The sequence below is a fragment of the Vidua chalybeata genome, chromosome 6 (genome assembly GCF_026979565.1).
Source record: "Vidua chalybeata isolate OUT-0048 chromosome 6, bVidCha1 merged haplotype, whole genome shotgun sequence".
Taxonomy (NCBI): Eukaryota; Metazoa; Chordata; class Aves; order Passeriformes; family Viduidae; genus Vidua; species Vidua chalybeata.
In genome coordinates this window covers 2,630,892-2,654,970 of record NC_071535.1, presented here as the reverse complement: position 1 = coordinate 2,654,970, position 24,079 = coordinate 2,630,892, and the positions used below count along the sequence as shown (strand labels likewise).

The 24,079-nt window shown below is 47.7% G+C and overlaps 1 protein-coding gene across 2 annotated transcripts; it reads left to right on the top strand.

Annotated features, from left to right (window-relative positions):
- The first annotated feature begins 6 nt into the window (after positions 1-6).
- ERO1A (endoplasmic reticulum oxidoreductase 1 alpha) lies at positions 7-23,767 on the top strand. 2 transcript variants are annotated; one of them, XM_053944640.1, is made up of 17 exons: positions 7-432; positions 1,406-1,471; positions 11,658-11,777; positions 13,025-13,108; positions 14,577-14,615; positions 15,930-16,006; positions 16,099-16,172; positions 16,827-16,947; positions 17,326-17,363; positions 18,188-18,199; positions 19,312-19,338; positions 19,504-19,596; positions 20,797-21,043; positions 21,929-21,998; positions 22,139-22,225; positions 22,511-22,644; positions 23,382-23,767. In XM_053944640.1, exons 2-17 carry the CDS (start codon positions 1,451-1,453, stop codon positions 23,440-23,442), a joined length of 1,305 nt encoding a protein of 434 aa, XP_053800615.1. In that variant the 5' UTR covers positions 7-432; positions 1,406-1,450; the 3' UTR covers positions 23,443-23,767. The 2 variants fall into 2 exon arrangements, with proteins under 2 accessions (XP_053800615.1, XP_053800614.1); XM_053944639.1 differs by lacking the exons at positions 7-432; positions 1,406-1,471 and adding an exon at positions 3,746-3,844.
- The last annotated feature ends 312 nt before the right edge of the window (positions 23,768-24,079 follow it).

Sequence of the window (24,079 nt, the reverse complement as noted above, 5' to 3'; positions counted from 1 at the left end):
TGGAGGTTAAGGAGTCGTGGAATGGTTGGGTTGGAAAGTCCATCCCACCCCTTCCATGGGGTGTTCATCCCGCCCTTCCACTGCCCCAGGGTGCTCCAAGCCCTGTCCAGCCTGGCCTTGGGCACCTCAAGGATCCAGGGGCAGCCACAGCTTCTGTGGGCACCCTGCGCCAGGGCCTGCCCACCCTCCCAGAGAATTCCTTCCCAATCTCCCATCCATCCCTGCCCTTGGGAAGCCAAGAAAAACCTTGGAGTTTTGTTCCCATCCCTACGGCTCTGCCAGGGCCCTAAGTCACGAGCAGCTGCTCCCCCCAAATCCTGCTTTACCCCTGGAGCTCATCCCAAAACGTGTGCCGGGGCAGGCTGGTGGCACGGAAGCGCTTTTGGCTGCTGTGGAAAACGCACATTGCATGGCTCTCCGCAGATAGTTACCGTATGTATTATGTGGTAGTGATTTGTTGTGCTGTATTGACATTTTAATAGTATGGTGAATGTAGTTTTGTAGTTAAAACGAAGCTTTAGTAGTTAAAATAGAAACTATGTATGTGGGGTTTTTAAAACCCCTTCAAGGTAACAGTCACAGAACACCCAAATCTTCCAAAGAAGAGGAATTGATGGTTTTCTTATCAGAAGAAGCAAATTTCTTCAGGCCTTGCTCAGACTCAAAAATGCCGTGGGGATTAAAGGAAGCAGTTGAAATATAACAGAATTTCTTGTTTTAAGTAGAATGTATGCATAACCAGGAGGTATATCTGAATATGCAACAGTGTATGGTTTTAAAGGTTATTCCTTTGTTCACAAGGCATGCTTGTCGTGGCTGAAGTGCCCGAGAGCATCCAGACATCCGAATTCTTTGCTTTTTATTGTCTTGTAATTGTCCTAACTCTAAATTTTATTACTTTTAATTGTATTACTATTTTTTAATAACCGTTTTATTATTATTAAACTTTAAAAATTTTAAAAACCAAGTGATTGGCGTTCTTCACAGCTGCTGTCACTGCCAGGGAGGGGTCAGACACTTCTGCTCATGCTCTGCCTCAGAGTGGAACTAGTCTGGGTGAAACCTGGAAGGTTTGGTGTCCTGGCATCCCAGACTGATTTGGGCTGGAAGGGGCTTTAGATCCCATCCCATCCCACCCCTATCCCTTCCCCTATCCCAGGGACACCTTCCCCTATCCCAGGCTGCTCCAAGCCCTGTCCAACCTGGCCTTGGAAACCTCCAGGATGGGGCAGCCCACAAAATAAAAAGCTTTTGTAATTTAAGTCTGCTTAATGATTTTGAGGAGCAAAGAATTAAAGTATTGGTGATCAGATTACTGGCAGAAAACCACAGTGGATAGTCCCGAACCACACCTCAGAGGGCGAATGAAGTAAATTTCTTTTTTTCTCTAATTTTCTCTCTCCAGTCATTGTGAAGGCAAAAAAAATGAACCGTGATACAAGTGTACCGAATGTCTGGCTGTCGCTGTCAGGTAATTAATATGTGTGAATATTCATTAACGTTGGCTTTGGTCTGGATTATTGGCATTGCTTTTCATCCTTAGTGGGGTGAAGTGTTTTCTCTTCTGTGACGTGCACATCACTTTTATATTGGCACCTGCTCCTCCCTCCCTTTGTAGCTGGTAGTGCTGTAACTTCCTGGTGGAGACAAAACAGCCCACGACACGCTGGGGACCTTGCAGGTGTTTTACTATTTTTAATAATAAAAATTTGGATCTGATCTTGATCTGTCAGCCCCTCGGGGCTGCACCCCGAGCCCCCCTGGTTCAGAGTGGGGCAGGGAGCACTGCCAGCCCCTCCAGTGCTACTGTGTGACTGTGAAAAATGACCAGATGATATTGGCTTTTGCATTTATGTATTAGATTTTGCATGTTGTTAGTGATCATAAGTAAATTATTATTAGTATTAAATTAAATTATTAAATTGAATTAATTAAATTATTATTATAATTGGCAAAAAGTACCAGTTACAACTCTTTTTAGCTGCTTGTTAATATAATCTATCAGCTGAAGTACGCACTGTGTTGCTCATAGAAATAGTAGTGTAATGAATATAATATCTATGTATCACTTGTGGAAACAACAATGTGATTAATGTATTGTTCTATATGTGAAAAGGTTTTTGGGTAACTAAAACCAGTGTAAGGCCATCCACTGTCCAAGTGATAACCGTGACACAAACCAGAGCAATTACAGAACACCATGTTAAATTTAATTTAATTTAATACCAAAACCTTATCAGAGGATGTGAGGCAGCAGGATGGAGACACAAGAAGAAATAAAATACAATGACCTGACACCCAGGATCCCACGCAGACAAGCCGGAGTGTGAAGAAGTCAAACAAAGGAGTTCCCAAAACGACAGAAAGTCCGCAAGAACGTTTGAATAATGCATGAAGCTCATGAATATGCATGTGCCTCAGCAGTGTAGCCGGATAAAGGTGACAATGTGTGCTCTGCGGTGCGGGCCAGGAGCACCCCAGCTGGAAATGCTGTCCTTCTTTTAGCATGGGAGGAATCGGTCCGTAGAAAATCCTTAGACCTGATAGAAGGATTATAAAGTATGTATTTGTATATAAATTTTAAGGTAAGAGATCTTAATTTACAAATGTTATGGGATCGGAGTAATATTGTTGAGACGGAAATAGGAATAAGTTTTAAAGGATGGCCTTACAAAAAAAAAAAAAAAAACACTTTAGAAAAATAGAACTATGAAAGATACATTGTAATGAAACCCACAAAAAGGAATTTTAAATGATTAGCTTTAAAACATTTACAGTATGGTGTGGCAAAAACTGATAGGCCAAGAAACACTTATAGTGTATTATATAATGTAATTAAGAAATATACACTATAATATGTATAATATAATATAATATAAGTATATTATATACATACATATAATAATATACATCTATTATATTATATATTACATATATATACACATATATACATATAATAGTATATATTGTATGTTACATATATAATATTATATATTACATATATATATATACACACCTATGTAGTATATATACATATATATACATACTGGGATGATGTATTACATTACATTATATATTACATATTAATATATACGTATTAATATATGTATATATTATATATACATAGATATGTATAATATATATACATTAATATACTATAATAATATAATATAATATAATATAATATAATATAATATAATATAATATAATATATATAATATAATATAATAATATAATGTAATATAACATAATATAAAATAACATAACATAATAGAATGTAATAGAATATAATGTAACATAACGTAATATAATTTAATATGGTATAACATAATATAATATGGCATAACGTAATATAATATGATATAACATAATATAACATGTATATTTTATTGTAATTAAGAAATAATAAGCTTCTGATTGTAATGGCGTGAATTGTAACATCTGCCTTATCTCACCCTTCAAACGAAACTCAAACTAGAACGAAAGTTCTTAAAACGCCTCTGAGTCAAAAAAAAAAAAAAAAAAAAACAAACAAAAAAAAAAAAAAAAAAGCAGCTTGCTCCGCCCGGCTGAATGACCGCGGTTACCGCGCTGCTTAAGCGAGAAGCGGAAGGAAGGCCGCGCTGCTCTCAGGTGTCTCGGGCGCTGCCCGCGCTCCGTGCGGCTCCGCGCGTCGCCGCCGGGGCCGCGCCCCGGGCGGGGCGGTGCGAGCGGGGCGGCCCCGGCGGAGCGGCCGGGCCCGGCCGCGGAGATGGCGGCGCGGACGGTGCTGCCGGCGCTGCTGGCGCTGCTGGCGCTGCCCGCCGCGCTGCCCCGCGGCGCCGAGCGGCGCTGCTTCTGCCAGGTGGGCGCGGGGCGGCTGCGGGGTGGAGGCCGGGCTGCCCGCGGGAGGAGGGAGGGGGGATCGGGTGGGTTCGGTGGGCAGCTCTGCGGGGCTCAGCGTGGGAAGGGAGTGGAGCTGCTGCGGAGGGCGAGGAGATGCTCCGAGGGCTGCAGGAGCTTTCCTGTGTGGAAAGGCTGGGAGAGCTGGGGGTGCTCACCTGGAGAAGGCTCCAGGGAGAGCTCAGAGCCCCTTGCAGGGCCTGAAGGGGCTCCAGGAGAGCTGGAGAGGGACTGGGGACAAGGGATGGAGGGACAGGACACAGGGAATGGCTCCCACTGCCAGAGGGCAGGGATGGAGGGGAGATTGGGAAGGAATTCCTGGCTGTGAGGGTGGGCAGGCCCTGGCACGGGGTGCCCAGAGCAGCTGTGGCTGCCCCTGGATCCCTGGCAGTGTCCAAGGCCAGGTTGGACAGGGCTTGGAGCAGCCTGGGATGGTGGAAGGTGTCCCTGCAATGGCAGGGGGTGGAATGGGATGAGCTTTGAAGTCCCTTCTAACCCAAACCATTCTGGGATTTTGTGGTTCTCTTCCATGCCATCTTAACTGTATCCTCTCCCTGCTCCCATCAGTAGAGGGGAGTGCTCCAACTTTTTGAGCATTTCTTCCCCAGCTCCCCAGCTGCCTCTCCTGGGATGTTTCAGGGATATCATTGCTATCCCTGGCAGCTGCTTCATCCCCTCTCCTGCCTTGCTGTTCTCCCAGCTCTGCTGTCCAGGAGAGAGCGTGGCTGCCCTGGCTCCTGCCACCCTGCCCTGCCATGCCCAGGTGGGAGCTGGGCTGCTCTGCTCCCTAAAACTCTTCCAGGGTTAATTCCTCTTGTGTGCCACTGTGCACTCAGTGCAGCTTCTGCTGAGGTACAGAAATGAGAGAACTGGGTACAGTCAACCGAGCATCTGGGTTTAAGGAAGAGATCACTCTGCAGTTCCTTCTGACACCACTTTGCACAAGCAAAGTGGCTGCCCCTGGATCCCTGGAAGTGTCCAAGGCCAGGTTGGACAGGGCTTGGAGCAGCCTGGGATAGTGGAAGGTGTCCCTGCCCATGACATGGGGTGACATAAGATAGTGTTTGAGGTCCCTTGCAACCTGAATAATTCCTGTGATAAGCACATTTGCAAGATCAAGGAGTGAAGATGTCACAATGTCTTTAGTCCTTTATTTTGTTGCCTTTAAAAACAGGAAGCTTTTATAAAGGCTACTCTTGCTGTATTAAATTTCTAGCCCTTAAATGTGGGTCAGGAATTGAGAGTGGAGAAAGAAAACAAATGGAATTACACTCTTGGCTTTGGCTTTGCCTTCTGGGGTGGCTCTTGACACTTTCAGCATCCTGTGGAAATGGTAAATAAAAGCTCTGCTGATAAAAAATTGAGAAACATACATTTAGACTCTGGATCTCTGCAGGGTTTTTCCTTGCAGCTTCCTGTAAGCAGAGAAATTTGAATGTTGAGTCAGGAGTGTGGAATGGGACAGGGAGCTGTAACCACTAACTGAACTGGCATCCTGGCATGGCAGTGACTGGCAGGCTCTTTTCCTTGGGCTGGAGGAGCTGCCCTGGTGCTCGGTGCACTGCTGGGTTGTTGCAACACACTTTTCATTCTGTGGAGCAGCCTGGTTTTCCCTACAAATGTTTAGGGCAGGGTTTTTTATTGCCTTTAGGAAAAGGTGCCATGTAGGGCAGGATTTCTCACCCTCTCTAACCACCAAACCTTTTAAATCACACCCGAGGGCTGCCTCATCTTTTGGTTAAAAATAATCTGCTGATCTCCTTGTGCAGAGCTGGCCTGGTGGTTTTTATTTGCCACCAAAGAAAATACAGGGCCAGCCTTAAATGATCTGGTTTGCCCTCCTTTGTTTAGCTCCTTGAAGGACTGGTCCAGCTCTTGGTTTCCTGCTGTGAACCAACTCCTGCTGTCTGATGTGAGTGACTGGAAGAGCTCTGACTTGTCTGCCAGCCTGTGCTGGGACAGGTGACAAGGGCCACTTTTGGGAGCGCTGCTCCAGCAATATTCCAAGTGCTGACTTCAGCAGGCTGTGATTCTGGAATGGGTGTTGCACTCCTGTCTGCCTGCACCCAGGGCAATGCCTCACCTGCTTTTTGTCACTGTTATTTTACCTCCCTTCCTTAGAGACCAAGCAGCCCTGAAACTTTTATTAGAAACATCCATCTGTTGCTCCAAACACTTTTCAAATACTGTTTTCTGCTTCCCAGCCTCTGATTAACATTCCAGTATCAAAATCCCCTCAAATTTTACAGACAGCTCATCCCCCCCCTCGAGATATTCCTGTGTGCATCACAGCTTTAGTCAGCCGTGGATGTCTTCTGTATATTCCTGGTAATTATTGTTCATTTGCTGTTTACAGGCTGATGCAGCTGCATTAAGGATGTGCTGCAGGTGTTTGGCAGACGGGGATTTTGTGAAGGTTTCCGGTCTGGCACAGGGCTGGTTCCCTTTGGGAATGTTTCTGTGGGCAGGATGCTGTCATTAGGGGTGAGTCTGGCCATGGAGATTTTCCTCCTTGGCACCTGGGCAGGTTTTCAGGCTGTCCTTGTGTTCCTGTGGATTGGTGTTGCCTGGGCAGCCTCCAGGGCAGGAATTCATTCCTAGCACATTTCCCATTTCTCTGGGAAAGAGGAGGTTCCTCTCTTCAGGAGGAGCTTCCAGGTGGAGAGAAGCAGATTTTGGAGGTACATTCTGCCCCTCTGCTCTGCCCTGGTGAGATCCCTCCTGGAAAACTGTGTCCTTGCAGACAGGAGGGACATGGAGCTGTTGGAGTGAGTTCAGAGGAGGCCACCAAGGTGATCAGAGCAGCTCCCCTGTGAGGAAAGGCTGGGAGAGTTGGGATTGTTCAGCCTGGAGAAGAGAAGGCTTCAGGGTGGCCTAATTGTGACCTTCCTGTACCTGAAGGGAGATGACAGGAAGGATGGAGAGAGAGGATTCACAAGGGATGGAGGGACAGGACACAGGGAATGGCTTGCACTGCCAGAGGGCAGCGTTAGATGGGATATTGGGAAGGGATTCTTGGCTGTGAGGGTGGAGAGGCCCTGGCACAGGGTGCCCAGAGAAGCTGTGGCTGCCCCTGGATCCCTGGAAGTGTCCAAAGCCAGGTTGGATGAGGTTTGGAGCAACCTGGGATGGTGGAAGGTGTCCCTGCCCATGGCAGGGGGTGGAACTAAATGGTCTTTAGGCTCCCTTCCAACCCAAACCATTCTGGGATGCTGTGACAGCCCTTCAGGCCCTGTGGTTTGACCCCATCCTGAGGGTCCCACGTGAGATTCACTTCTGTGGGAGTTCTGGAAAACCTAGTCCTTGTTTTCTGGGCAGAAGATGGGGACAAAGCACCTGGAATGGCAGATAATGCTTCCAGAGCAGGTGCAGCAGTGACTGTCCTCAGCTGCCTGCCAGCAACTTGCTCCAAGTGCACTGGCAAGGATGAAAGGGAAATAATCTCACAGAACCGTAGAATATCCTGAGTTGGAAGGGACCCACAAGGATCATGGAAGTCCAACTCCTTTGTGCCAGGGAGCTTCTGCTGGGGGAACAGGGAAGGCATCTGCTCACCATCAGCCTGGGACTTGTCCAGAAGAGCAGGCAGTGCCAGGAAAGTTGGTACAGACTAAACCCCAACCCCTCAGCCTCTGTGGCATTCCCTTCCCTGTCCCCTCCCTGTTGTGGCTGTGGGGGGAGATGCAGGGAAAAGTTCTCCTTCTTTCCTGCCTGGCTGTGGTGTGGGACACAGCGAGAAGAAATCCCAAAATCCACTACTCAGGGGATGTTCCTGTGACACTCAGGGCAGCAGAAAGAGGTGAGAGGAGGAGGCTGGCATGGAGGGGAAGGAGGCTGAAGCAGAGGCCAAGCCCAGGGATTTCAGAGTCCCTGCTGTTGGTGTTCCCAGCACACGAGGTGGAGGCTGGATTTTGGGATTGCAGCGTTTCACCCTGGGAGCTTACTCAGCACCCATCCCGGCGCTCCCTTGCCTCTCTTCCCAGTGGGACAGCCCAGCCCTGCCCCTCAGCCTCCTGCCAGCTTCTCACACCCAGGGCAGGTGGAGCAAAACCCCTCAGCTGGGTGATTCACGGTGCCAGCGAGCTCGTGGCACGTGCTGGGGACTGGATCCATCCCTGCTTTGTCTCAAGCAGCTGCTCTCCTTGGCACAGGCTGAGGATGTAGGTAAATGTTTTGTTTGTGGGGTGGGAGGAAGTGTTTTGAGGTACCACCCACTGGAGGGCACGTTTGGTACAGAGCTCAGCTGCTCTGGCAGCAGGAGGTGAAGTCCCAAACCAAGTGAGGGCTGAAAAATGGGTTCTGGTGGGGTCAGGGAGCAAGAGGGAACCTCTGAAATGAAGACAAGTCCTGCCAAATGATCTGACACTGCCACTTCCCTGAGTCTTGACGTGGCTCAGCTTCAAGTGGGGGCATCACTGGAGCTTTCACCAGGGCTCTGAGGAGCCTCAGCTCTGGATGTTCTTGGTGCTGCTTCTCTTCTGTGCTCCTTTGGCTGGGAGCTTTGCTAGGCTGGGCACACACAGGCTGGGGAAATTGCTCATTTCTGGGCAATTTCTGACTGAAATCCTTGGAGGAAGAAAGATTGAGCAGATGTGGAGTTTTCCCAGCACCTTTCCCTTTGCCCCTTGCCCCCACAGGTGTGTTCAGGGTGACCCTGAGGCTGATCCCGCCAGTAAACTGGAATTTGGAGAGCTCCAAAGCACAACCCCCATCCAGTCCTAAGGATTTTGGGATCATCTGCAGTGCTTCCCTGCTGGGGTGAAGCACAGACAAGAGCTCCTGGTGGAAGAAGTAGTGCAGTGATATTATCCACCTTAATGCATTTATTTCCAGCTCCTCTTGCACTGTTGTCCTGTTTTCTGACATCTTTTCCTACTACTAAAAGACCAAGTTAGGTTAGAAGCTTGCAGCTGAAGCCCCAAGCTCAGATCTTTCAGGGTATAACTTTCATGTCTTGGGTCAGTGTTCAGCCTGCAAACTGAAATGATTTAATTGCAAACTGAACGATTTAATTGCAGGGCATGCAAAGCAAATAAAATTAAGTCCACGTGAGCTACTGTCATCTCTTTTGGCTTGACAAGAAGAAAAGTGATGTTAGTTTTGCATCTCTGGGTTATTTATATTCAGGATGAGGTTGGTTCTGGCTTGAATTGGTCACCAGACACAGCAAAACCAGACCTGGCCCAAAAGGTGCTTCCAGTGGGTGGGATAGTGGGAGCTCCAATGTTCCCACTTTTACAGGAATATTCCTTTGGAGTGACATCTTTGTCAAGCATGGAGAGAGGGAGCAGCTGAAGATTGTCCCCAGATCTTTTTTTAGGTCACTTTTAGACCCAACCTTTAAGCTTCCTGCCTTGAAGGATGCCAAGATTTCAGGAAATAAAAATGTGGTTGGTTGGTGGTTTGCTGTGTTTTGTTGTTTTGATGGTTTTTTTTGGTTTTTTTTAATGTATATATAAATTTGCAACAGCTTTAAATTGGGTAACTGGATTAGCAAATTGCTACTGTTTGTTTTTACAAGGGTGATTCAGGCTAGTGGAAATCTTAAATCACTGCTAATCTTCATTACTGTGCAAAATGCAGGACAGAATTCAGCAAATGTGTGAGGGTGACACACTGAGCTTCAGTGTAAACACTTAAAATATGAGTGAGCCTCCAAATCATGCTGCCTCAACAAAACAGAGTTGTTCCAGTGGGGTAGGGAATTCTGGCTATTTTTTCCCCCACCTCCCCATTTCATGTGACTCTGTGCTCCATTTCTGCCATCCTCCTCTCAGCTCCATTTCCTTGGTGGTAAATATCATTTTATTTAAGTTGTTGTGTAGCTCTTGCTGAATTGTGAGGAGCAGCTGAGGGAGCTGGGAAGGGACTGAGCCTGGAGAAAAGGAGGCTCAGGGGGGACCTTGTGGCTCTGCACAGCTCCTGACAGGAGGGGACAGCCGGGGGGGTCGGGCTCTGCTCCAGGGAACAGGGACAGGACAAGGGGAAATAACCTCAAGCTGTAGCAGAGGAGGTTTAAATTGGATATCAGGGAAAATTCCTTCATGGAAAGGGTTGTCCAGCCCTGGCAGAGCTGCCTGGGGCAGTGCTGGACTCACCATCCCTGGAGGGATTTAAAAGCTCTGTGGATGTGGCACCTGGGGACATGGTCAGTGCTGGGGGCATGGTTGAACTCAGTGATCTTTTCTAACCTGAATGATTCCAGGATTCTCTGATTTTCCCAAGGGCTCACTGAGGGTGTGGGGGAAGCAAAACTACTTCTGTGTTGAGCAACTTTGTCATCTGCCAGTAATGGATGTGTCAGGAAACCACAGCTGAGTTTGTACTACTTCTTTCTTTGGTTTTTTTTGTTGGTTTTTTTTTTTTCTTCAGGGCTTGCACAAAGCCTGTTGAGTTGTTCTGGATGATGCAAGAAGGATCCATCAGATGTAGAACAGATGTTTTTGTGCCAAATGTCTCTCTGAGGCCAGCAGAGGGACTGCTGCAGTTAATCACAGAATCATGGAATGGTGTGGCTTGGAAAGGACCTTAAATCCCATCCCATTCCACCCCCTGCCATGGGCAGGGACACCTTGGACACCATCCCAGGGTGTCCAAGCCCTGTCCAACCTGGCCTTGGGCACTTCCAGGGATACAGGGGCATCCACAGCTTCTCTGGGCACCCTGTTCCAGGGCCAGCCCATCCTCAGAACCAGGAATTCCTTCCCAATCTCCCATCCATCCCTGCCCTCTGGCACTGGGAAGCCATTCCCTGTGTCCTGTCCCTCCATCCCTTGTAAATCCTCTCTCCCCATCTTTCCTGTCAGCTCCTTCAGGCTCTGGGAAGCTGCAGTTGGGTCAGCCTGGAGCCTTCTCTTCTCCAGGCTGAACAATCTGAGACAGAGTAAAAATTTAACAGGGTAGAAACCTATTTAGATTTAGGTGAAATGTGCTGCTTTGAGCTTGCTAACATAAGTAAAATGTGCTGTTTAGTCTGGTAACTGCAGCACTAGCAAAACTGCCCCAGCTAAGAAAAAAGAATGCAAATTTCTAAACTAAAGAGATAAAAGATAAGAAAGACTCCTCAGACCTTGAAACAGACAGCGCAGAGTGACCCAGGAGTTCTCTCTGTACTTCCTGACAAAAACTGAGTACAAGTGTAACTAGCTGTAAGTGTAACGTGAAATCAGAAGAATGAATATGCATGAACCCATTGTGAAATTCTGTGAATATGTAAATTAGCTAGAGGAATTAAAAAAGATCCAGAGTTTTCAGGAGCACACATGTCCTTTAAAGGGAAAAAGATCCCTCACATGTGCTGTACTAAACACACCGTCCCTACAAATCTTTATAAGAATTGTGAAGTCTTAAATTTTTCACGGCAATTCAAATCCCAGCTCTCGCAGCCTTTCCTGAGAGCAGAGCTGCTCCATCCCTCTGATCACAGTGCTGTGGTTCTGACCAAATCAGAGCACTGCTGACTGACCACAAGGACTTTCTTTGGGGCTGGCACTGTGGCATTGTTGCCTGACTGGTCCCACGTGCAAACTGCTCCCTTTTATCCTGCAGGAATGGCTTCCTGAGGCTCATCCAGAGAGCCTGAGCTGGCAGCCCACGGCTCACTGCAGCCACATCCATTCTGCTTAAACTTAGGGAAAAGGAAAGAAAATGGTGAATTATTTTATTGTCTGCAGTGTTAAAAAAGTCCAGTGTTAAAAAAGGCTGAGTTGTTTATATTTGATTTCTTATTTTTGATGCTGTTGATTGTGATTTTATTGGTTTTTTTTCTCCCCCAGGTTACTGGTTATTTAGATGACTGCACCTGTGATGTAGAAACCATCGATGCCTTCAACAACTACAAACTTTTTCCTAGACTGAATGAACTCCTGGAAAGTGACTATTTTAGATACTACAAGGTGATTTTCTCTTACAAGAATTGTATTTATTTGTGTGCTGCTGTGTTTTATTAATCTCCTGTGAACTTATTGATGATCTTTTTAAAATCACACACCTGCATTTTGACCCTGTCCTTTAAGGGTGCAGTCAGTCAGTTGGACCCTTCTGTTATGAGGAGAATCTTAATAAGATGCAGTGTACTTTCAAGAGGATTTCAAAGATATTTTCTTATCTATTTTTCCCTCTTAAGCAACACATTAATGAGAGGACTTCCTTTGGTGAGCTGTGATTTAAAGATGCTGATGACCAGTGATCCATAATGAGAGGATTTCACATGGAAAACCTGCATTAGTTCCAGGTTCATTGATGGCTGTTGCTGCCAGACATTCCATGGACTGGATTCCATGAGGTGGATTCTGCTCCCATTCAGTCAGATTCCCTTTATGCCCCTCTCTTCCAAACCCACCACATCTTGTTAAAAGTTAATTGTTTTGGGAGGATGATACTTGGTACCAACTCAGAGAAGAGGAAAAATTGGGATTTGTTAAAGAAGCTCATGTCCTTTCCCCTTCCAGGGCTGGGATTTATAACAGAAATACTGAGATTGGTCTGAATGAAGCCTAGAATCCTGGAATTCCAGAATGGTTTCATCCAGTGCCACCCCTGCTGTGGGCAGGGACACCTTCCACTGTCCCAGGCTGCTCCAAGCCCTGTCCAGCCTGGCCTTGGGCACTCCCAGGGATCCAGGGGCAGCCACAGCTGCTCTGGGCACCCTGTGCCAGGGCCTCCCACCCTCCCAGCCAGGAATTCCTTCCCAATCTCCCATCTAACCCAGATGAAGCCATTCCCTGTGTCCTGTCCCTCCATCCCTTGTCCCCAGTCCCTCTCCAGCTCTCCTGGAGCCCCTTCAGGCCCTGCCAGGGGCTCTGAGCTCTCCCTGGAGCCTTCTCCTCTCCAGAGGAACATTCCCAGCTCTCCCAGCCTGGCTCCAGAGCAGAGGGAGCTCTGGCCCTCAGAACATTTTGGAATTATGGAAATGTCTGGGTGGGAAAGCACCAGCAGAAAGATCCAAGCAAGGATTCAAAGGATAACCTGTGCTGATAACAAGGTTATGAGTGATGTTATCAGTCTGGGTCACCAAGGAGTTGCTGGTGTGGGAACAAACAAGTGCAGAACATGGATTTCTCTTGGAAAACTGGGGAGTGGAAGGTTGCCTTGGCTGCATGGGGGAGATGTGCTGCTGAACAGGGTGATGTGTTATTTGCAGGTAAACCTACAAAAACCTTGTCCCTTTTGGGAGGACAGCAGTCACTGTGGAATGAGAGACTGTGCTGTTCAGCCCTGCCCCTCTGTAAGTACCAAATCCATTCTTTTACATGTATTTGTTTTTATTTAACTTCTGTAGACTAAGAGGAATCAGCAGACAAGTGTCAGAATCTTGTTATTTTAGTTAAAGCAAAGCTGTGGCCCTGATGGATTCTTTCATGGCCATAAGAAAGGCCAAAATACTGAATTCTGAAAGTTTCAAGACAGGCTGGGGTCTTAACAGCTGACCCTCTGCAAACAGCCAAAACCTTCTCCTGGCCTTTTGTTTATTTTTTCCATTAGTAAGTAGATTTTAGGGCAAATCCATTATTGTTTTTGTGTTAATTGACAGAATTTGACCCTGTTGCCCATGAGCTGCACTGTGATTTAGTTTTGGCTGATAAAAAATTTGACTCAGAGCTTTCCAGAGCCCTCTTCTTGTAGGAGAATTGGCTCTTCCAGCATCCTATTTCCAAGGGCACTCTTGTCCCTGTATCCTGGACAAAAGGGTTTTGTTCCCCCAGCTGTAAGAAAACACCCTGACTGCAGATGTCTGCCCAAAAGAAGGGGGTGAGAAGGTGAGGGAATCACAACTTGGTGGCTGGTGGCCCCTGTGGGGACATTTCATGTTTTGGTGTTGACAGCCAGCACAGACTGTCTTACTCCCTCACTCTTGGGTTCTAAAATGGAATGATGATTTTTTTTTTCCCACCTCAAAATAACCCTAAATGTTGTTTAAATACTTTTTCTTCCTTAAAAAAAAAAAAATCTATTTTTGGTAGTGATTATGAGTAATGTGATGGAGCTATGTTACAATTACCTAAGTTTTAGCTGAAAGTTGTTCTTATTTTAGGAACTGACTGTCCCTGCTGTTCTTAATTATTTTGATTTGGGTCCATTTCATCCTGAAATCAATAAAAATAACTCTTATTGCTTAATTTTTCTCTTTGCCATCACAGTATATGCTCTTGTAGCAGTGGTTCTATTGCCTTCCTGCTCCTGGAGAAAATGGAAGTTGAGGAGAATTTTGGGGCTGGTTGTGTGGGGCTGATATTCCACAATGGGATGGTCAGAGGGACGTTTGGAATGTCATGTGTCGGGGGCTGGTAGATGCAACATCTGAGGAGGCACCTGGGCTCCTGCCAGGAAGGTGATGCCAGACCTGGAGTCACCAGAGGCAGCTCCAGCTCCTCTGGAGTTTGTTTGGCTTCCCCAAATTCCTGCTTGGATAAGCAAAGCAGAACCAGATGTAGCAGCTGTGGAAAGCTGCAGACCTTTGGAGAAGAAGAATCTTGCAACAACAACAACAAAAAATCAAAATAAACCACTAGGAATGTTGCTTTCCCCTTGGTCTGGGGAGGAGTGAGGAGCTGGATGTGTTGCAGGCTGGGCTGAGTGCTGTGGTCACCTTCTCACCTCTGGCAGCTGTGGTGACACCCCGAACCTTCCCCAAAGATGGGGCTGAGAGGTCTCATCAGCCCCACGTGTGGCACATGCTTTGTTTTGTCTTTCAGGATGAAGTCCCTGATGGAATCAGAGCTGGAAGTTACAAGGTGGGTGTGGCTGAGCACAAAAGGATGAGGTTTATTTTGTGCTCCAGTTTTGTGCCATGGAAGTGACAAGGTTGGAAAAGACCTCTAAGACCATCAAGTCCAGCTGTCACCCCACCAGCCCCGTGTTCACCACTAACCTGTGTCCTCAAGTGCCACATCCACGTGGGTTTTGATCACTTCCAGGGATGGGAACTCCACCACCACCCTGGGCAGCTCCTTCTAATGCCTGGCTACCCTTTCCAGGAAGAAATTTTCCCTAATATTCAACCTGAGCCCAGCCTGAGGCCGTTCCCTCTCCTCCTGTCCCTGTTCCCTGGAGCAGAGCCTGACCCCCCCCGGCTGTCCCCTCCTGTCAGAGCCCCCCGAGCCTCCTTTTCTCCAGGCTGAGCCACTCCTGGTGCTCCAGCTCCTTCCCCAGCTCTGTTCCCTTCCCTGGACACGCTCCAGCCCCTCAAAGTCTTTCTTGTTATGAGGGCCCCAAAACTGCCCCCAGGCTTTGAGCATGGCTCAATAATTGTCAGGATGTTCTTTAGGCTTGAATTTTTTCCTCTCTTCAAGTGTTGGTGGCTGTGCTGGAGCCAGGTACTCCTGACATCTCTCCAAGAGCAGGTGTCAGCAGGCACACAAAGCTCCCGAGGCAGTGCCAGAGGCTGCCCCGAGTCCCTGCGAGGCTCGCCAGCGCTGCACAAACCTTTGGGTATCTGCAGACATCCTGTGCAAACACAGCAGGGCTGGATCATGAAAGGCTTTCTGGGGCTTAACCTGTGTGTGCTGGTTTGGGAACAAAACCAGTGAGAGACTCCAAGTCAGAAATGCAATTTATTAGGGAAAGTGAAAAAGAAAACAAAATGCATGCAATAATACAAAAGAAAAAAACACTGACAGATTCAGAATACAACTTGACACCCTTTTTGGTCAGGGTGTTCATAGCAGTCCAGATTGGAATGGCTGCAGCCCTCCTGGAAATCCAGCAGGAAAGGCTGAGTCTGGTGTCCCCAAAACCCAGATTGTATCCAGGTAGGAATGCTTGGCTCCTCCCTCTGGGTGGAGCATCTCACAATGGCATGCTGTAACTTTTGCAGTGACATTCAGTAGCCCGTTATCAGCAGATGTCTCAGGAGGGAGAATTGGTTGTGGAAGAGATAAGGAAAACTGCCCATTTAACAGAAGACAACTGCCCTACAGATGGCAAATGGAATACATCTTGTCTTGCAATCTGGGGCACTGTGTTAATAGTGAAGGCTAAATTAAAACACAAAAAAAATTTTCCTTTTTAATCCTCATCCCTCCCCACCCCTTTGCTTTCCAACCCAGTACTCAGAAGAGGCCAACAACCTGGCTGAGGAATGTGAAGAAGCCAAGAGGCTCGGAGCTGTTGATGACTCTTTGAGGTTTGACTTCTTTTGCCATAATCCTTGCTTGCCTTGAAGGAAAGCTGGGATCAGAGCCCTCTCTGAGAGCTTTCCCCCACGTTTTTTTGCAGCAAGGAAACACGGCAGGCAGTGCTGCAGTGGGCACAGCACGACGACTCCTCGGACAGCTTCTGTGAGGCCGATGGTATGGGCACCTGGGAGGGCTGCCAAGGCTTGCCATGGGATTTAAGCACTTCTGCAGAACTTTAAATCATGGAATAGTTTGGGTTGGAAGCTTAAAGCCCATCTTATTCCACCCCCTGCCACGGCAGGAACACCTTCCACTACCCCAGGTTGCTCCAAGCCCTGTTCAACCTGGCCTTGGGCACTTCCAGAGATCCAGGGGCAGCCACAGCTGCTCTGGGCACCCTGTGCCAGCCCTTGCCCCCCCTCATTCCTTCCCAATATCCCATCTAACCCTGCCCTCTGGCAGTGGGAAGCCTTTCCCTGTGTCCTGTCCTTACAGTTCCTGAGTGAGAGCTCCTCTCCCACTTCATGCAGCCTCTTCAGATCCTGGAATGTTGCTGTGAGGGCTCCACACAACCTCCTCTTCTCCAGGCTGGACAGCCCCAATTCCAGGCCAAAGTGTAATATTTCATCAGAACAGCATTTCTGCTCCTTTCCACCCCCATGACCTCAGTATTTTGAAAACAACACACAAATATTTCTGATACAGCTTCCTTGCTGCTCTGGGCCTTGCTGTGTTTAGCAGGGTGGGGCAGAGGTGGCTGGGTCAGCCTTGAAAAGTGTAATTTTCCCTGAGAAAATTGTTGTCCCTGAGCAGCACTGTGCTCCACAGACATCCATTCTCCTGATGCTGAGTACGTGGATTTGCTCCTGAACCCAGAACGTTACACTGGCTACAAGGGGCCGGATGCCTGGAAAATTTGGAACAGTATTTATGAAGAAAACTGCTTCAAGTAGGTGCTTTGGGGGACCAGTTCCACAAGCCTGAGGGTGCTGATTTGTGCAGAGGGGCAGAAATGAATCCTCATCCTCCTGTCTTTGCTCCAGTGCCTGTGCAGGGTGGGATACACCAGGGACAGGTCATGTGGCTGTCCCAGAAGAAGACACTTGAGTTTTCCTGCCTGTTTTTTCTAAAAAAAGAAGAAAGCACCACCAAAAGCCACATTTTGCTCTGTCTTTCCCTTCCTGAGCAAAGCTGAAGCATGGAAGTGGTTTTTAGATCCCCTCAGGCTGTTTGACTGAAGAAGTAGCTACTTCTGCTCTGTTTGTGTACACAAGAGACAGTAACTTATTTACATCTCTTACTTAAATGATTTTTTCTCCCCTCCTAGGCCTCAGAATGTAAAAAGACCTTTGGCATCTGGCAGAGGTGAGTCATTTATGTATCTCACTAAGTGGGTTAGTAGTGAACTGATTCCAGCTCCAGGAGCAGTAAATGTTCTCTGGGCTCCTTCCCCTGCTGGATCAGAAATATCTTGTAGCTCTTGACCAAGTGTAGAATTTTGTGGCATCTGGAAGTGGGGTTTTCTAGCATCCATTGTGGAAAAAGAATGTCTGATCTTCCAGTCCTGGAAAAAAGGTGAGTTTTGGAGGGACTGGGAGCAGGGCTGAGCTCTCCCTGGGTCCCAGGTGTCTGAACTTGGCAGTGCCAAACCAGCTGTGATGGATGGAAATGAGAACCTGGCTGGGATCCTCCATGGGAACCACCCAGGAGGAGCAGCTCTGCCCTAGAGCCAAGGCCAGGCAGTGTCAGTGAAAGCAGGGAAGGGGTTTGGAAACATGAGAACATCATCTACCTCCAGCAGCACCCTCTGCCACCATCTCCTCATTTCCCCCTAAACCATGGAGGTGTTTATCCCCCTCCTGTGACCCTGGTGTGAAGGAGTGGCTCTTCTCCTGCTGAAGGAGATGTGCAATGTCCCTGCAAATATCAGGTTTTACTTCCTTTGCAAATATTGATCCCTCCTGCTCTGGTCAGGTTACTCAGCAGCGTTGCTCATCCGGTGTCCTCAGTGCTGCACTTGGGGTTTCTGTGTTCAGAACATTCCCAAACCTCCCTGGAGAGGATCCTTCTCTTGTCAGAGCAGATGAACAGAGCAGTGCTTGTGCTTTGGGGCTTAATTGTGGTCGTGTGTAATGTTTTTGTCCTCTGTTTCTCTCTCTCCCTCCACCATTTGTGCTTTTTTCCCCCAGGAGATGACGGAGGTGAGTGGCACTGTTTGTTTTTACTGATAACAGAAACAAGTGGGGTGTCCTTATCCTGCTGCCACAGGCTGTGCCATTAGATAATGCACCTGGTTAGCAAAATTATTCATCAGGCAAACCAGGAATTAGAGTCATGGCATCATAGGAAATCCTGAGTGGGATCACAGAGTCCAACTCCTGTCCCTGCACAGACACCCCAACAATCCCACCCTGGGATCCCTGGGAGTGGTGTCCAAACACTCCTGGCAGCCCTGGGGCCGTGCCCATTCCCTGGGGAGCCTGGGCAGTGCCCAGCACCCTCTGGGGGAAGAAACTTTCCCAGATATCCAACCCAGACCTCCCTGGCACAGCCCCAGCCCTTCCCTGGGTCCTGTCCCTGCTCAGCAGAGTGAAGAGGAGATCCCTGTGAGCTCCCTGTCCCAGCCCATGTGAAGGGCTTAAAAAGGTCCACCAGCATTTTTTTAACAGCACAAGTCCAGTCTGAAGGCAGTCACTCAAGTGTGAGAAGCCTTTGGGAGCAGGAATTGTCCTGGGTTTTTTTCAGTGCCTAGTACTGGGAAAGCTTTGAACAGACTCAAAAGGAGCTGTAGGAGCTGGGTGCCCAAATCCCTCAGGCCCTGGGAAGGGCTGTTCCCTGGAGTTCTCCATTCCTCACAGCATCTTCCTGTCTCCAAACCATCCCCAAATCCTGACCTCCAGATCACTTCCATGCACAGAGCAGGGACAGTGAAACCCTCACCTGTGGGATTCTACACACTCGGTTGCACTCTGTGGTTTTTTGGCTGGTTGGTTTGTTTGTTTTATAAAAATATCCCTCTGCCCAGAAGAGGAAAGCAATCCCTGATCCTTGTTTTTCCCAGCACTGGGCTGTTCTGCTCCCCCAGCCCCCTGGGGAAAAGCCCACGTGCTGTTCTGAGCTGCTGCCATGCCGTGTTAGAGAAGCATCAGTCACAAGGATGGGCAGGAAAACTCTTTTCATGCTCTTTTAATGCTCCTATCCCAATTTCTGCAAACTGGAGTGGGCAGAGGGTCCTCTGGGGCCAGCCTGGAGGTGGATTCAAGGCATCAGGCTTGGGCTGTAGCCTCACTGATGTGTTTTCTTTTCTTTCCAGGGCACACGTTTTACAAGTGGCTCAAAGGTAATCCTTGCTCTGAGCGTGGTTGCTCTCCTGGGATGGACAGGAAATGGGAAATGCTGGGATTAGTGGCCACTCTCAGTGGGATTAGATTCCTGCCTCACAGCCAGGAGGACTGAAAATCCAGTGGGTGCTTTCAAGTGTCTTAAACTGCCCTTTTCTTTGCAGGGGTCTGTGTGGAGAAAAGAGCTTTCTACAGGCTCATCTCTGGCCTCCACGCCAGCATCAACATCCACCTGAGTGCCAGGTACCTCCTGCAAGGTAAATCCTCCTTCCTGCCCCAGCTTTCCTGCCTCACTCCAACGCTGACACTTCCATGGCTCTGCTAAATGCTGCTTGGAGCCTGTTCCAGCAGGACTCAGGCCTGTTTGTGCTCTTCCAGCACCCAGCTGGTGTAACAGGCTTAGGGATGCAGGTGCCACATGCCTCCAGGTCTGACAGGGGCTGGGCAGGGTTCTCTACCAGCACTTCCAGCAAATATTCCCTCTGTTCTTCCTGCAAGGTTGTTTTGGAGTGGGTTTCTTAGCTGTGGGTTGAGGCTGTCCCTTCCCAGCCTGGTTTTATGATGTCCAGCAATGACCTCACCTGGACTGGGAAATGCTTGGCTGGGCTTTCCCAAAGCCATTGATCCATTTCCATTTCCTTCCCATGCTTTGGTCCATAAACAGCTGTCTGAGAAATCCCAGTTTCAACCCTGGGCTTGAAAACCAAGGTGATAGCTGTTGGAATTTGGGCAAGCCATTTAGAGATTTAACTGAATAATTGTATTTAAGTGTCTACAGCCCACTTGGACCTCACCTGGGTGTGAGTCAGGCCAGGTTGGAGTTGGGAGATGGGATAATGTGGGAAACATCACAGGCAAGAGATGAGTTGGGGCTGCAGCATCAGCTTGGTATGACTTTTATATCTTCCACTATGTGTTTTATAGAATAATCTTAAATATATGGTAAAATGAGCAACAGAAGTGTTCTTTGTGGGCTTGAAAATGGAAAACAGAGGCCAGTTTCCTCCATTCTTGTTTTTCCATATCATCAGGAATTTTCCTAAGGTGTCCCTGTTTGTTAGGAAGTTTCAGGAATTACCTGAAAAAAAGTCTGCAGGAGTTTTGTGTTTGCTGGGGTTTGAATTGAGCTACATTCATGCCTCCCTTGAACAATTTTCAGCAAAATTTCTTCACTGGAAGGGTTGTCAGGCATTGGAAGGGGCTTCCCAGGGAAGTGGTGGGATCTGCATCCCTGGAGGTTCAAGGAATGACTGGATGTGGCACTCAGAGGTTGGACTCAGTCACAGATCTTGGAGAGGTCTTTTCCAACCTCAGTGATTCTGTGGTTTTGGGGCAGTGACTTGGAAAAGCTGGGATCTGCCTGCCTGGAATCCCATTCCACCATTTCCCTGGAGGGAGGAGATGAACCAGAACCAGACCCCTCCACCTCATGCCTTTGGGGTTTCTTTCTGTCTCAGATTCGTGGTCGGAGAAGAAATGGGGCCCCAACGTCACGGAGTTCCAGCAGAGGTTTGATGAAGTCCTCACCAGTGGGGAAGGGCCCAGAAGACTCAAAAACCTCTATTTTCTCTACCTGATTGAGCTGAGGGCCCTCTCCAAAGTGCTGCCCTTCTTTGAGCGCCCGGGTTTCCAGCTGTACACCGGGAATAAAAGCCAGGATGCAGAGATGAAACACCTGCTGCTGGAAATTCTCCATCTGGCCAAGTAATTGCACTCAGTGCCTGGGGACAGTGGCTCTGCCACCATCTCTTGAGTGTGCTTAACCTGACATGTAGAGCTCCCAGAAAGGCAGGTTCTGGGTTCTTCCTGGAGTGATTTGTGCAGTAGAATCACAGAAACGTGGAATGTTCGAGTTTGGGTTGGAAAATAACCTTCTTAAAGGTCATCTAGTCCAGCCCCCTTGCCATGAGCAGGGACATGAAGCCAGTAGTGTAGTTTTTCTGGGAGCACATTAATAATATCTGCATGCAAATTGCAGAATTTGGGTAATTAGTCCCACAGTTTAATTAGTCCCACAGTTTAATAGTCTCGGCTGCCTTTTGGATTTAGCAGAATTGAATTTAATAACTGCCTACGTGTCAGCCCTAAAATTGGCTACCTGTGTGACTCATCTGTGGGATACCAGGCCTGGCTTCGTGTTTGCAACTAGAAAAACATCCTAAATATCTTGGTGACAGAGGTTTGGGCTGTTGGATGGAGTTTGGAGTAAAAGGAATGGAAGATACTGGAACCAGACAGAAATAGGTGTCTCCTGAAGTGATCAATGTTTGATTTATCTCGTCACCCTCCTGTGCTTCTGTCTGTCAGCACTGAACAATTGCTGAAAATGTCTCCAAGATGAGATGCCAGCTCAAATTGGAAGAGAAAATGCAATCAAATACAAATTGGAATACAATCAGTACAAATTTGAAGAGAAAATAGAAGGGTGGTTTGGGTTGGAAGGGACCTTAAATCATCTCATTCCATTCCTTGGGATTGGATGTCAGATTAAAACACCTCCAGTGGCTCCCACCTCTGTTGATGCCCACTCCTGACTGCAGCCATACCAACAAGGGGGGCAGAAATCAAACTCTCATCATTCCCTTCCAGGTCCTTCCCGTTGCATTTCAATGAAAACTCCTTCTTTGCAGGGAATAAAAAGGAAGCTGCTAAACTGAAGGTAATTTCTGCCAAGGACCCCACTGCAGGAGGCTTTTCCTACCTCAGTCCCACTGAATTCCAGGATTAATTCATATTAATACCTGGAAGGAGCCCTAATTAGTGCACAACCATGACCAACATGAATGTCTTTTCCCCCAGGAGGAATTTAGGCTGCACTTTAAGAATATTTCCAAGATCATGGACTGTGTTGGCTGCTTCAAGTGTCGGCTGTGGGGGAAGCTGCAGGTGAGGTTTGTCAGCAATATCTGGGAGCTCTGGGGCTGGGACTGGTCCTTGGATACCAAACAGCTCCTGGATACAGCTCAGAGCTGCTGATTGCTCACCTGTGCAGGCAGCAGGAAGCAGCTGATTGCAGCTCGCTCAGCCTGGGAAACTGGGATAAGCCAAGAGAACAGAGGGGCTGCAGAGCCTGGGTTGAGTGAAAACCTCTTGCCTTGTTCAGAGGATGTGGCCCAGGTGGAGGGAGGTTTGAATGCTGCTGTTCAAAGATCCTCTTTGATCCCTGCACAGACACAGGGCTTGGGCACAGCGCTGAAGATCCTCTTCTCAGAGAACCTCATCGAGAAGATTCCTGAGAGTGGCCCTTCCTATGGATTCCAGCTGACCAGACAAGAAATTGTGGCCTTATTTAATGCCTTTGGAAGGTGAGTTTGAGACTTTCCCCTCTACTTTTGCATAAGCTACTGTGTTACATCCAGTCTGAGCTCTAATTTCAGTCAGTTCTCAGCAGTTTTGGTGGGGACTCTTGCTCTGGTCACAGTCTGATACCAGGTGTTGGTATGGAGTACAACAGTTGGAATGAATGAAGATATTCTTGGTACTCTGCATTTCTGTAAGGAATTCAAGGAAGCATTTATGCTAAGATACAAAGAATTTCATCATTTTTAAGGGACTGTGTGACTCTGCCCTTGGAGCACATTGTCCCAGGCAAGGGCTGCTGTCCTTAGGCCTCTCCCCCAGTTCATTCCCAGCTCATGATGGCATTTAACAGGAATCCATCAGTCCAGCCTCTCTGGATGGGGAGTTTTTGTCAGAAAAGGAGGATAACAAGGCCTTTATGAGGGGATTTCAGGACACTCTGATTATACAGGACCTCTTTGTGATGTTGAGAGACCAGGAGTTTCTGGCAAACAGGTTTTTCCAAGGATGAGTTCCTTAACATCCTATTCCACTGTGATTCCCAGTGTTTGCTTTAAAGAGAGGCAGGGGAATAGTGAAGGGCCTGGTTGTAACCTCAACCTAATTTAGCTGGAATTCCAAATCTTCTCTTCCCAAGAGCTGCTTGAAGCTTTGCTGGATACAGCCCCTTTCTCCCAGATTTTAAATAATTCACTACATGAATGTTGCTGTAACATTTCCCTTTTGCTTTCCTTGCACACAGGGTTTCAACCAGCGTGAAAGAACTGGAAAACTTTAGGAATATCTTAAAAAACATGAGATGAATTCAGTGGAGAAAGATTTGAGGACAAACACCATCATTCCACCACTCTGACTTAAAAACATGGAAACCACTTGCTGGGCCTCTTGTCCCATAATTGTCTGTAACCTGCTGAGGAGATATTTTGTACAAGGGGGAAAAAAAAAGCTATTTTTTTTTTTATAAAAGTGGGGGCTATATGTAAATTTTATTTTATATATTAGAAGATCATTTGGAATAACTCTTTGAAATATTGCTGTGCTGTTTGGATGGATCAGACCCATGGCCTTGCCTTTGGAAGCTGGAGGTAGGGCAAGAACTGTGCCATTGAATAAATTTGGGGGAAATTCCTTGTCTGCTCCATCATTCCAACCAGCCCCTCACTCACAGTGTGCCTACACCAACTTCCTGCTGCATTAAAAAAAAAAAAACAACTTCAAGGTGAATTCCTCCTCTTCTTGTGGGAACAGGCAGTTCCTGGTGCTCCTTGCACCCACGGGGATGGAGCCAGCCCTGACTGCACCCTCCAACATCCAACAGGGACAAAGGCCAGGCTTGGGTGTGGGCAGTGCTGCTGGAAAACAGCCCCTCCAAGCCTGGATCTGTGTGGAACCCCTCTGCTTTCCACCCTCAAATGTGGGAAGAGCAGGAGAGGCAGGGCG

What these genes read in the sequence shown, in the direction of transcription:
- ERO1A (XM_053944639.1), top strand. Translation starts at nt 3,752, where the DNA reads ATGGCGGCGCGGACGGTGCTGCCGGCGCTGCTGGCGCTGCTGGCGCTG. An exon ending in GTTTTACAAGTGGCTCAAAG is followed by an intron (nt 19,339 to 19,503) that starts GTAATCCTTGCT and finishes TTTTCTTTGCAG; the next exon opens with GGGTCTGTGTGGAGAAAAGA. An exon ending in GAAATTCTCCATCTGGCCAA is followed by an intron (nt 21,044 to 21,928) that starts GTAATTGCACTC and finishes ATTCCCTTCCAG; the next exon opens with GTCCTTCCCGTTGCATTTCA.